The sequence below is a fragment of the Cupressus sempervirens genome, chromosome 6 (assembly GCF_028749045.1).
Source record: "Cupressus sempervirens isolate cs-2001-9-10 chromosome 6, ASM2874904v1, whole genome shotgun sequence".
Classification (NCBI taxonomy): Eukaryota; Viridiplantae; Streptophyta; class Pinopsida; order Cupressales; family Cupressaceae; genus Cupressus; species Cupressus sempervirens.
The window spans coordinates 202,141,224-202,153,911 of NC_143123.1; the positions used below are offsets into that span (position 1 = coordinate 202,141,224).

At 35.5% G+C, this 12,688-nt stretch overlaps 1 protein-coding gene across 4 annotated transcripts in view; it reads left to right on the plus strand.

Moving 5' to 3' along the window:
• Positions 1-12,688, plus strand: part of LOC149551937 (Prolyl oligopeptidase family protein) — a 191,798-nt gene that overhangs the window by 129,367 nt on the left and 49,743 nt on the right. For all 4 annotated transcript variants that reach the window (XM_089787433.1, XM_089787435.1, XM_089787434.1 and 1 more), the window contains exon 7: positions 12,475-12,603. In XM_089787433.1, the coding sequence (XP_089643559.1) occupies positions 12,475-12,603 (129 nt within the window). The remainder of the gene's footprint in view (positions 1-12,474; positions 12,604-12,688) is intronic.

Genomic DNA, 12,688 nt, shown 5'->3' on the forward strand with positions numbered 1-12,688 from the left:
GTGAATAGGCATATCTTTGTTGGGAATCTTAGATGGTAGAATGTACATAAGAATTGAGATTTGATAAAAAAACATGTATAAAGCTTCTAATAGGGCATTTTGTGTAATGTTTCGTTCCTGGTAGTACTGGGTTGACTGTACAGTGAAGAGTGCGCCACACGGACTCAGGGTGGAGTGCTCGTGCTACACGGCCTTAGTTGGCTGTGCTACACGACCTCAAGGGGAGTTGTCCGTGCTTCACGACCTCGGTTGTCCATGCTACACAGACTCAGGGTGGAGTTGTCTGCGCTACAAGGCCTTAGTTGTCTTTGCTACATGACCTCAATTGTCCGTGCTACACGACCTCGAGGGAGTTATCCGTGCTACACAACCTCGAGGGAGTTGTCCGTGCTACACAGCGTCAGGAAGACAAGATGACTGTACGACCTAAGGGTGATGAGAGTGATGTCCACATGAATAGTTGGAGGTGAGCATACGATAGGGAGACAAGATGGCCGTATGGTATGCAATTGGCCGTATGGTATGTATGCAATACAAGGAGCCATACGATAATGGTTGAGGTGACTGCACGGTCTGAAAGTGTAGTTTGTATGGTGGAGTTTGGGAGTTGTACGAATGGGTACGAAAGTCGCAGAAGGCCGTCAAGGTGATGGGTTGAGCTGCACTTTGAGATGCCAGAACAAATTGAATATATTTGCTAGAAATGCCAATTAATGCCAGTACAGATATTGAAATCCAATCACAGATAAATAGATATATGTATTTGAAAACAAAGATGGTGCGTGGAATTGCCAAATTCGAGCAAGTAATACAGAGACGGAGTAGGGTGAGGGTTGAATCCCACCGCAATCAGATTAGCCAAGTAGGGAAGATCTTTTACTTCCGAAATGGAAAACAATATTGAACTCTAACAAGAATTAGCAGTACAAAGAAATAATTGAAATCACATGACAACTGCTACCTACATGCCATGCTTAAATACCCTTTAGAGGAACTCTCGAGGGTTTGCAAAGATAGCTGATGACAACTCCTATGGAAACAAGTGGAATAAAAATAAGACCTAGATATACTAAATCAATTGGAACCACAAATACAAATATTATTAACTTGGGCTCCATATTAATAAATTAAAGTAACTAATTAAAGGTCCTTTGATTATATTATTTAAATTCTGGGAACATTTAATTAATTAATTAAATTAAATTATTACATTAAAATTTGGGGACATGACATTCTGAGCTTCATCAACATATATACAAGAAGACACATTCTTCTTGATTATATCATTTCAAGGAGAGATCTTTAGAGACTAAAGCACACTTATGTCTAATCTAATGCGTTGAAAGTTTGTATACTTTTATTTAAAACCTAACTAAAAATTGTTAGATTAACATTGTTCTTTATATTTTTTCTTTTTCTTTCCCCAACCATGGTCGAGTCTAGCTTATGGGACTCTGATAGTTTCAAGGAGTCTCCTACACTCATTGGGGCACCCATGTTTTGTGTCCCAAAAACTTGTTTAGGGTCACTCACCTCAAGACTTATAGAGTTTTGGCAAGTCCTACAATGTTGCTACCAACTAACTCACAACTATTATGAACATTGCATATGTTCTAGTATAATGCATTGACTCTTCCTTGCAAATACATGCATGCAAATGGAAACATGTACTTTACAATCTTGTTGAATCCATATTACTTGATCAACAATGATACCATAGTTAGTCTTAACAAGGATCTTTACAATATTTAATAGCTCAAACAATTTTACATTAGAACTTTTTCTAATTTGGGCATTTCTTTGAGAAGGATGGAGTTAAGGAATGTAAATCCCTGCAGTTAACACCTTAGAATATGCCTATCTACATTTGGTTGTGCTTCACTCCAATGCCTTGTTATCATGTATGAGCACAGATCTGGTTGAAGATGACTAGCCATCCTAGATTATTTATAACATATGAAGATTGCTGCTATATTTTCTAGAAAAAATTACATCAAATAGATACTCTACAATGAATTCAATGCTAAATTGTATGCTTTTAGTATATATGTTTGATAATAGAAGATCTTGTTTGAGAGAAACAAACAAGTCAAAACTATTGTAGTCGAAAGTTTACAATATGTCATTTTGCATGATCCTATGTTCCATGAGGTTTAGGATAGCTGGACAAAAGTATAGGTTTTTAGTGATGGGCAGTTATGTGTCAAAATTTAGGGAAGGTGGTTGGTGACACATACGTGAAGACACACACACACACACACACACACACACACACCCATATACACACCCCATAACTACATAGGCATGCCCACACTTGCGTCCCTCATGGAGACCAAATTTTTATCTCCATTTGTGAAATAATGTTGAGGGTTCATGATGGAAAAGGTGATGAAGTATTCTCATATGAAGAATCTGAAAATATAGACTTAGCTGTACTTGACTGGTATATTTTTATTGAGAGGTCAGTGAAGGCCTTCTAGAAAAATAAGTCTTGAAAGGAACAATATCTTTCAAACAAGGCCCTTCCAATTTAGGCTCTCACATGCATTACAAAAAGATCCCAAAGGAGTGGTTTGAAGTGAAAAGATTGCACACTAGTGAAGAAATCTCAGGCCCTAGTGTGACTGTGTATTGGTTTGCATTAATTGTGATGATAGTTTATATTGTCACGACAGTAATGGTTCCTAAGTGAATGATCCCAATGAAAAGTAGGATTGAATATGATTGTAAGGAACCTAAATGCACTTGCCTACACCTTGGATCAGAATTTTATTCCATTCTTGACAGATTGATCCTATGTATCATTGTTGGAATTGTCAAGACTGTGACAGGGTACAATCAGCATTTGTTTTTTATTTCCAATCACTTTCAAGTTGTGGTATAATTAAGGGTTTTAAATGAATTTATAATGCTTCTCTAACCAGCAAGGTGACCTGCTGAAGTGTCCTAAGTCTGAGACAGTCACAGTAATGTTTAAGTTACCACTGTCATTTGGAATCTATTCTTATTTCATAATCATTCTGACGATTGTAATGTGTGCTCATTATTCCAGCATTATTCCCAAACATTAGGAAGAGTTTCATGTTGTTGTCTTATGCTTGATTATGAAAGCATTATTTAAATTATCGAGACAATAACAGTCAGAAGTTGTTCATTTATTGGAAGTTGTTTATCACTTGCAAACATCTCAAGGTCTTGAGTTCATGACCTAGCCACAGTCCTCACTTTCAGCAAAGGAATTTTGAGGCAAAATGCAGATTACACCCAGAAGTGATGAAGAGGAAGAAGGCAGACGTGTGATGAAATATCTGCTGTAGAAGTATGTGTTAGTAATGTCAAAATTACATATACCAGGTAGCAATTTATCAAGACAATGATAATATTGTTGAGGCCTGATAAAATGAGTCATCAGCAAGTAGCACATACACCTGTGCTCAATGTGTAAAGAATTGTTCATGACAATGGAAGCTTATGTCAATTACTTTTGAAACATGTAATATACCAGATGACAAGGATTATGCAAATATCTCAGGTTGAGTATCGCATCAATTTATTATGTCCTCGCACCAATACAAGTCCAGGGCAACACACAGAATGTAGACTCAAATTTCACGACAAACACCAACATCTGAAATGGACAAAATAAATGATATCGTTATTATTGACAGGCGTGTGAACTTCAGGGGTTTGATGCAGTTGAATCATGGTGTGAATATGTTTTGCTGGATCATATCCGTAGAAGGAAGACATCAAGGCCCTTAGAGATATCGGTGAAAGAATGATTGAATTTCTAATGCATGCTCAAGATACAAATAGGGTGTGCGTATGTTTGTTATGAGGAAAGAAGCCACAGGCAATGAGAAGATGTAATACAAAAATGACAATATATGTAGAAGCATGAAAAACAATTACAAGTGCCGTGTCAGATAGAATGATTATATCTCTGTCTGAAATATATGTTCCAATCGCATTCATTATTTGTTGAAAAAAATTGGTGCTCCATGCTTATCGCAGGTCCCAGAAGAATTGACGATGAGAATCAAGGCACCGCTGGGAGTTTGGCATATATGTGGATGTGCTATTCCAAAGGATCACACATGCTAATTAATATTTTGTTTGCCCATATTTCACAAGTCCGCCTGAACGAGGAAAGCAATATTGCATTACAATAGCACCATTGATGAGTAGCATTGGTTGCTTGATGACATTCAGTGGTCAAGATTGGAATTGGACTGCTGTGGTTTGTGTATCAGTGATGAGTGACCTCATTGTATTTCTGTTTCTCGCATGATAAGTAAGAAATATCTATTTTTATTTTATTTGTATAAAGCTTTAGAGTTGAAATGTTATATAGTTTCATCCTTTATAATTATTATATTTAATTCTATAAATAATTTATATGATAGATAAGTGTACATGGTCAATTATAGCATTTTAAAATCGAACATCATAGATGTAGTGAAATATATAATTGTTCCTATATCTGTGTCTGGTTTGTCTCCCAACTGTAGGAGTTAAAATACATTTCAGACTATTTAAAATTGCATCCATATATTTTATCTATTGTATCTTGATTATTAAATTATTTATGGTTGATGTGTTTAGAATTTTATAAAGTTGTATGCTTTAAACTTCTAATAAATGACTCTATTGCCCTTTTATTTCGACATTGGTCTTTATGTTATTCATGATTCATATTCCATAGGTTGGCAATTATTTCATATCTTTCCTTTGAGGAATTAATATATTCATTTGTTGCATTAATCCATACCTATTCTTATTTGAAAAGAAACATTGATATATTCATTTATTATTCTCAGTTCACAATTTGCAAGTTAAAAGCTTTTTATAATTCTTGCCATTTTCGAAGCTTTCATTTTATTCATATTCTAACCAATCTGCTATAAGGATCTTGGATGTAAGTGATCTATTTAGGATCAGGTTTAACCGCCTTGGCCTTGTAGAGCCTGAATTTCAGAAGACTTAGATCGAATTGATCAGTCTTGTCAAGTTGGCCTTAACCGGTTGGATATCCCTGCCTCGAGTTGGGAAGACTCGTAGGGCTCCAATATGTGGTTTTGGGAACCAAAAGATTGGTGACTCTACTAGGGAGTAGTTGAAAAATAAAACCCTAAGAGTTCTTGATTTTAGTAAGAGTAAAAGTTTTATTTGGTTTGTTTAGCCTATTTTGATGTATTTGATGTCTTAGTTAATTTCCTTAAAGATTTTGATCTCTAATGATTTTTGTTTCGTATTACTTTGTGAAGATCTGATCCTGTAGAAGCATTGTATATCTTTTTTTCTAGTCTTTGCTTCAAGTTTGATCTTTGATGAGGTGTACTCTACTGGCGAGAAGAACTTAGATTGTTGAAGGCAATTTATTTCCTCTATTTGGAGGTGGTGACTCTATTGTGTTTTGATTAGTACTTCAACAAAAAGAGTGCCCGGATTAGTAGTGACTTTGCTGAGGGAAGTGACTCAGAGAGATGTACTTTTCTTATTCTTGAAAGAGCGGATATTGTTATTGAAAAATGTTCCAACCAAAGAAAAGGAAACAATATATTCCAAGTGAAGATAGACCGCTAGACCTAGGAAGATTCAAATATGATCCTAATGGTTTATATTTAAGAGACTCACTTATTGCACCCAAATTCCATGGAGATAGCAGAATGTGCTCTCAATCATTTGAATTCTTTCTATGGATTCATACATGCATGCAAAGTGGATTTGGAAAGTCATGCAATGAGGCTTTTTGTCAGAACATTGAAGGATTTTGCGATGAAGGCATTTGACTTATTGCCTACACAAAGTATTTCATCATGGAGGGAGTTGAAGCAGTGGTTCCTTGCTGTATTCCATAATCAAGAAGAGGAAAATATATATGAAGATCAAAGTCATAGCATGGAAGAAGATCTTGATGTTTCTCCACTTGATACCTTTTTCAATTTGGAAAGATTTGAAGGGGAGTCTTCAGCACATTTGTTTATGAGGATGACAAGCATTTATTGTGAAATACCACCAACCATCTTGCCTCCACACAAGGAAATCATAAGAAAACTATGTGAGTTAGGAGTCTCACCAAATGATCCTGATTTGAAGTTTCTTTTTTATATAATGGAAGAAGGTGGTGACAATGAGGAAGAATGCACTGAAGTAAGGCAAGAACATTATGATATTTCATATTCAAATATAGAAGAAATTTTGGATCCAATTTAAGAAGAATCCAATCATGATGAGACCAGTAAGGAATTAGACTGCGAGGAATATGGAAATGACGAAGAGGATTATCTCAGTGTAGATGAGATTTCAGCCTTATTAGACATGGAATATCAAAAGCATTTTGAAAAGGGTGGTAATTTTATTTTTTTCATTACACAAAGAAAAGCAAATTAATGAGACGACAAATAGTGTCCTTTGAAACATTCAATGAACAAGAAAACTCGTTCATTTTGTCAAATCCATATTACTTCCACGAGGAAAACAATGAACCAAAAGGGGCATACATTTCTTAGAAGGATGACATGTTTGTTGAAGATGTGCATTGTGGTTTAGGTATAGAAAGATATCTATTTGGGTACAATTTCAAAGAATTTTTAGATCCCATATATGATGAACTAGCAGAAGAGAATGAAGAATATAGCTCTTATATAGTCCTTGAGGACAATGTGAACATACATGAAGAAGAAAATGCACCCAAGAAAGACCTCAAAATCATTTCAGATCTTTTATGCAGTGAAACAATAGAGAATCCTAGTAGAGTGTCTTGTGGAGATGAAGTAGAACAGCATGTGGCATATGAACAGGAGAAAATTTTAGATGAGGGATCTTATGGAGATATGCCCAAGCATTCCATATTTTTGAGTCCATTGTTTGAAGATCAAATATATCAGCATCATAATAAAAATATTGTGCCTAATGATAACGTTGAAGTCGATAAGATTCATGGTATGCATTCACAAGGCGAGATATTTTTTAGTTCATCCTATGAGCCAGAATTATATCAGATATATAAGGATGATATGAAGTCAGACAAGCACGATGAGGGAGCGTGTTGAATTTGAAACATAGTTCTGAATATTTTCCAAGTTTCATATCCTATCAGATTCTTGATAAAAGAAAAGTTGTATTCCTTGAACACGAGTCATTTTCAAAACCTTTTTATGGGAAGAACCGACTTTTGGAATGTTACTATAATGTACTAGATGATTTCTTGAAAGCTAACCATGAGGCAGATACTAGAATTTGCACTGATGAAATAGCAGCAATAAGTATTGCTCATAAGTGTGACGCATTTGATACAGGTATGAAGTATAAGCAGCACACTGAGGTAAGTATCCTGGAAGCCTCTGTGATAACATTTGTTAAGAATATGCTTAGGGAAGTGCTTTTAAGTTTTCATTATAATTCTTTTTTGTTTTTTGATCAAAGGAGTGAAGCAAGGGGTGAGATGCTAGGATTTAATAACAACGAATTTTATTTCTTTTCAAATGATTTTGTTGATAAAGAGAGGGTTAAATTTAATTTCTAGACAATTGATGAAGGAAAAACACGTTATGTAATGGTTGTTTTCTAACATTTGTTAATCAATCAGATTTTACTAAGGAACAATATGATTCCTATTCAGCATGTTCAAAGTGTTACACAATCAGAATCAGGTATTCAATAGAGGAAAGAAGTATTGTTCACTTTTTTGAGGGGCCTAGGGCCACCCAGATTTACCTTGCATCATATTAAGCATGAATGCTCGGTCTACTTCAGAGATAGCTGGGATACTCATTATGCTCGCAAGGAGCACATGTCCCCGGCAAGAGCCACTAACAGAGACCAAATTTTTATCTCCATTTGTGAAATAATGTTGAGGATTCATGATGGAAAAGCTGATGAAGTATTTTCATATGAAGAATCTGAAAATATATACTTAGCTGTACTTGACTGGTATATTTTTGAGAGGTCAGTGAAGGCCTTCTTGAAAAATAAGTCTGAAAAGGAACAATATCTTTCAAACAAGGCCCTTCCAATGGAGGCTTGCACATGCATTACGACAAGATCCCAAAGGAGTGGTTTGAAGTGGAAAGATTGCATGCTAGTGAAGAAACCTCAGGCTCTAGTGTGACTGTGTCTTGGTTTGCATTAAGTGTGATGATGGTTTATATTGTCACAACAGTAATGGTTCCCAAGTGAATGATCCCAATGAAAAGTAAGATTGAATATGATTGTAAGGAACCTAAATGCACTTGCCTACACCTTGGATCAGAATTTTACTCCATTCTTGACAGATTGATCCTATGTATCATTGTTGGAATTGGCATGACTGTAACAGGGTACAATCAGCATCTGTCTTTTATTTCCAATCACTTTGAAGTTGTGGTATAATTAAGGGTTGTAAATGAATTTATAATGCTTCTCTAATCAGCAAGGTGACCTGCTGAAGTGTCCTAAGTCTGAGACAGTCACAGTAGTGTTTAAGTTACCACTGTCATTCGGAATCCATTCTTATTCCATAATCATACTGAGGTTTGTAATGTGTGCTCATTGTTCCAGCATTATTCCCAAAAATTAGGAAGAGTATCATGTTGTTGTCTTATGTTTGATTATCAAAACATTATTTAAACTATCAAGACAATAATAGTCAGAAGTTGTTCATTTATTGGAAGTTGTTTATCACTTGCAAACATCTCAAGGTCTTGAGATCATGACCTAGCCGTAGTCCTCACTTTCAGCAAAGGAATTTTGAGGCAAAATGCAGATTACACCCAGAAGTGATGAAGAGTAAGAAGACAGACATATGATGAAATGTTTCCTGTAGAAATATGTGTTAGTAATGTCAAAATTACATATAGCAGGCAGCGATTTATCAAGACAGTGATAATATTTTTGAGGCCTGATAAAATGAGTCATCAGCAAGTAGCACATACACCTGTGCTCGATGTGTAAAGAATTTTTCATGACAATGAGAGCTTAGATCAATTACTTTTGAAACATATAATATACCAGATGACAGAGGATTATGCAAATATTTCAGGTTGAATATTGCATCAATTTATTATGTCCTCGCACCAATACAAGTCTAGGGCAACACCAAGAATGCCGATTGAAATTTCACGACAAACACCAACATCTGAAACAGACAAAATAAATATTATTGTCAGGCATGTGAACTTCAGGGGTTTGATACAATCGAATCATGGTGTGAATATGTTTTGCTGGATCACGTCCATAGAAGGAAGACATCGAGCCCCTTAAAGATATCGGTGAAAGAAAGATTGAATTTCTAATGCATGCTCAGGATACGAATAGGGTGTGCATATGTTTGTAATGAGGAAAGAAGCCACGGGCAATGAGAAGATGTAATACAAAAATGACAATATATGTAGAAGCATGAAAAACAATTACAAGTGTCATGTCAGATAGAATGATTATATCTCCATCTGAAATATATGTTTCAATCACATTCATTATTTGTTGAAAAAAACAGGTGCTCCATGCTTATCGCAGGTCCGAATAATTGACGAGAATCAAGGCACCGTTGGGAGTTTGGCATATAAGTGGATGTGCTATTCCAAAGGATCATGCACATGGTAATTAATATTTTGTTTGCCCATATTTCACAAGCCCGCTTGAACAAGGAAAGTAATATTGCATTACAATAGCACCATTGATGAGTAGCATTGGTTCCTTGATGACATTCGGTGGTCAAGATTGGTATCTTCGTGTGTGCATAGCAAATTGGGACTGCATGGTTACATCAAGTGTTCATGACACGAGAGGAGGGTTTTCCCATATTTGATAAGGGCATCCTTTATATCTAAATCATATGATACTAATAAACTTTATTGGGAAAGCACGATCTAATGATCTCTTACATCTTTGCAAGAATAGAGACACGGATACACAAGCCTAGAAAGATGCCGTTAATGGTGATGATCTGAAATGCGATTGGTCTAACACCTACGGCGGATGTGCGTATGACAAAGAGTTTGAAAGGAAGCGAGTATTGATTGGGTACCCCTATTTTCTTTGTTTAATCCAATTCATACTCGAGTAATTTGAGAATTTGGTGCTTTGAATAAACAAGAAATACTCAAGGAATCATTGATTAGTTTTTAGTTATGAAGGGTTGTGTTACTTTGAGGAGAGTATAGCACCTTTTTGTTGTCTATAAATATGAGAAAAAAATCAAACAATAGACATACAATCCATATACTCTTCCTAATTTTGCATGCCATATGCATTTTGATATATTATATTCTTTCATTTGTAAAGAGATGGATTTTTGAACGAAGCTTGTGAATTCCGGATTATTGAGTAAATATATTTATATGCGAGTTTTGTAATTGGACTGTAGTGGGTTGAGCATCAGTGATGAGTGTCCGCATTGTATTTCCATTTCTCACATGATCAGTTAGGAATATCTATTTTTATTTTATTCCTATAAAGCTTTAGAGTTGAACTGTTATATAGTTTTGTCCTTTATAATTATTATTTTTAATTCTATAAATAATTTATATGATAGATAAGTGGACAAGGTCAATTATAGCATTTTAAAATCAAGCATCATAGATGTAGTGAAATTTTTAATAATTCCTATATTTGTGTTTGGTTTGTCTCCCAACCATAGGAGTTACAATACGTTTCAGAGTATTTTAAAATTGCGCCCATATATTTGATCCGTCGCATCTTGATTATAAAATTATTTATAGTTGATGTGCGTAGAATTTTATAAATTTGCACGTTTTAAACTTATAATAATTGACGCTATTGCCCTTTTATTTCAGCACTGGTCTTTTTGTTATTCATAATTCATAATCCATAGTACATACGCTGGCAATTATTTCATATCTTTCCTTTGAGGAATTAATATATTTATTTGTTGCATTAATCCATACCTATTCTTATTTGAAAAGAAAAATTGGTATATTCTTTTATTATTCTCAATTCATAATTTGCAAGTTAAAAGCTTTCTATAATTCTTGCCATTTTGGAAGCTTTCATTTTATTCTTATTCTAACCGCTCTGCTATAAGGATCTTGGATTTAAGTAATCTATTCAGGATTAGGTTTATTCGCCTTGGGCTTGCAGAGCCAAAAGTGCAGAGGACTCATATTGAATTGATCAGTCTTGTCAACTTGGCCTTAATTGGTTGGATATCCGAGCATCGAGTTGGCAAGACTCGTAGGATTCCAATCTCTGTCCCCTCACATCTTTCCACGCACACCTACCTATTTGTACTCAAACACCCATACCAATGCAATCACACATTAACATGCATGAAAATTCACTTATTCATACTCACAAACACATGTGGACACATGTGTGCAGCTACAAGTGACCACTAACACCCATGCAAAACCCCACACAAGCATGCACATGCACACACATTCATGTTCTTACTCACAGCCATGCAAATCTGCTCTCACACACACACATTCATGTTCAGACATGCACTATGCACACAAATACAAATGCAGACAAACGTGCACACTCCCACCCATGCACACGCACACACACACACACATGTGAACACTGATGCATGCACACATACAAGCACTTGCTTACATAATACACACTTGCTCACATGCATGGAGGTACACTCACGTGCACCTCCCCACCTACATTTGCATGCACATGCATATATGTAGACACACATGCACTACACATGACATACATGCTTATTTTTGTAGGTGCATTTGTTAGCATGCACATGCATACACATAGTTTGCAAGCTGCCAATAATTGAAGCATCATGATGTATTATTTAAGAAGTATTTAGTGAACAACTTCCTAAAGTTATGAAAGAGTGCATTTGAGTAAATAGAATCAATAACAATTGTTTTAATAGTTTGTTTTGCTTCAGATACCATGTAGATATTCCTTCTTTTGAGGTCAACCATTTTTACAAATCATTTTTTTCACTTTTTGAAAGCTTGATGCAAATCAAAACCATTATCATGGTAGAAAAACTTTGGCTTGTGTGGGGTCTCCTTTGTGTCATAGGGATAGTCAAGTGATGCCTACTTGTCCCCTTGACATCCTGGAGATGTCGAGGAGTCTCCCCAATGTTCTCAGTAGAGAGAAATGCACCCAAAACATCCACACCTATAGGTCGTGGTGGGTAGTAGTTGGGGAAGGTTTTGTGCCCTTCCTCGATTCCCAAGTTCTATTGTCATTTCCCTTGAAATGGCCCATTTTTGGGGGGATATGCCCCCATGGAATACTTCTTAATGCTTGTATATGTAACTGACAAGGCAGAAATGATTTGGTGAGCACATTGTTGTGTGGCATTCAGATATAATTTTAGGTATCAAACCAAAAATTATGGCAATTTTTATAGACTATTTAGTTAAATTTTGCAAGGTTTTCAATTCTTGTGACCAATCTTAGATTTGAAAGTTCTGCTGAAATGGTGCATACATTTGATGTTCATGAAAAGAGTAGTCACGTTTATTTGATAAGTAACCACTTTCAAATTTGCAGGATGGGAAACAGCTTGAAGACTTTAACCCGTGGTTCCTACCAATGCCAACAGACACCTCCGTTGTAATTCCAGGATCAAATAATGATTTCAGTTCCTCTATTTTCCGTGCAGTGATCTCTTCTCCTGTGGTATCCTACATTACTTTGTAGTATTTTATTAGTTTTTCTTGTACTTATAATGGTAGTTTGATTAGTTTTTTAAGGCACTATAATA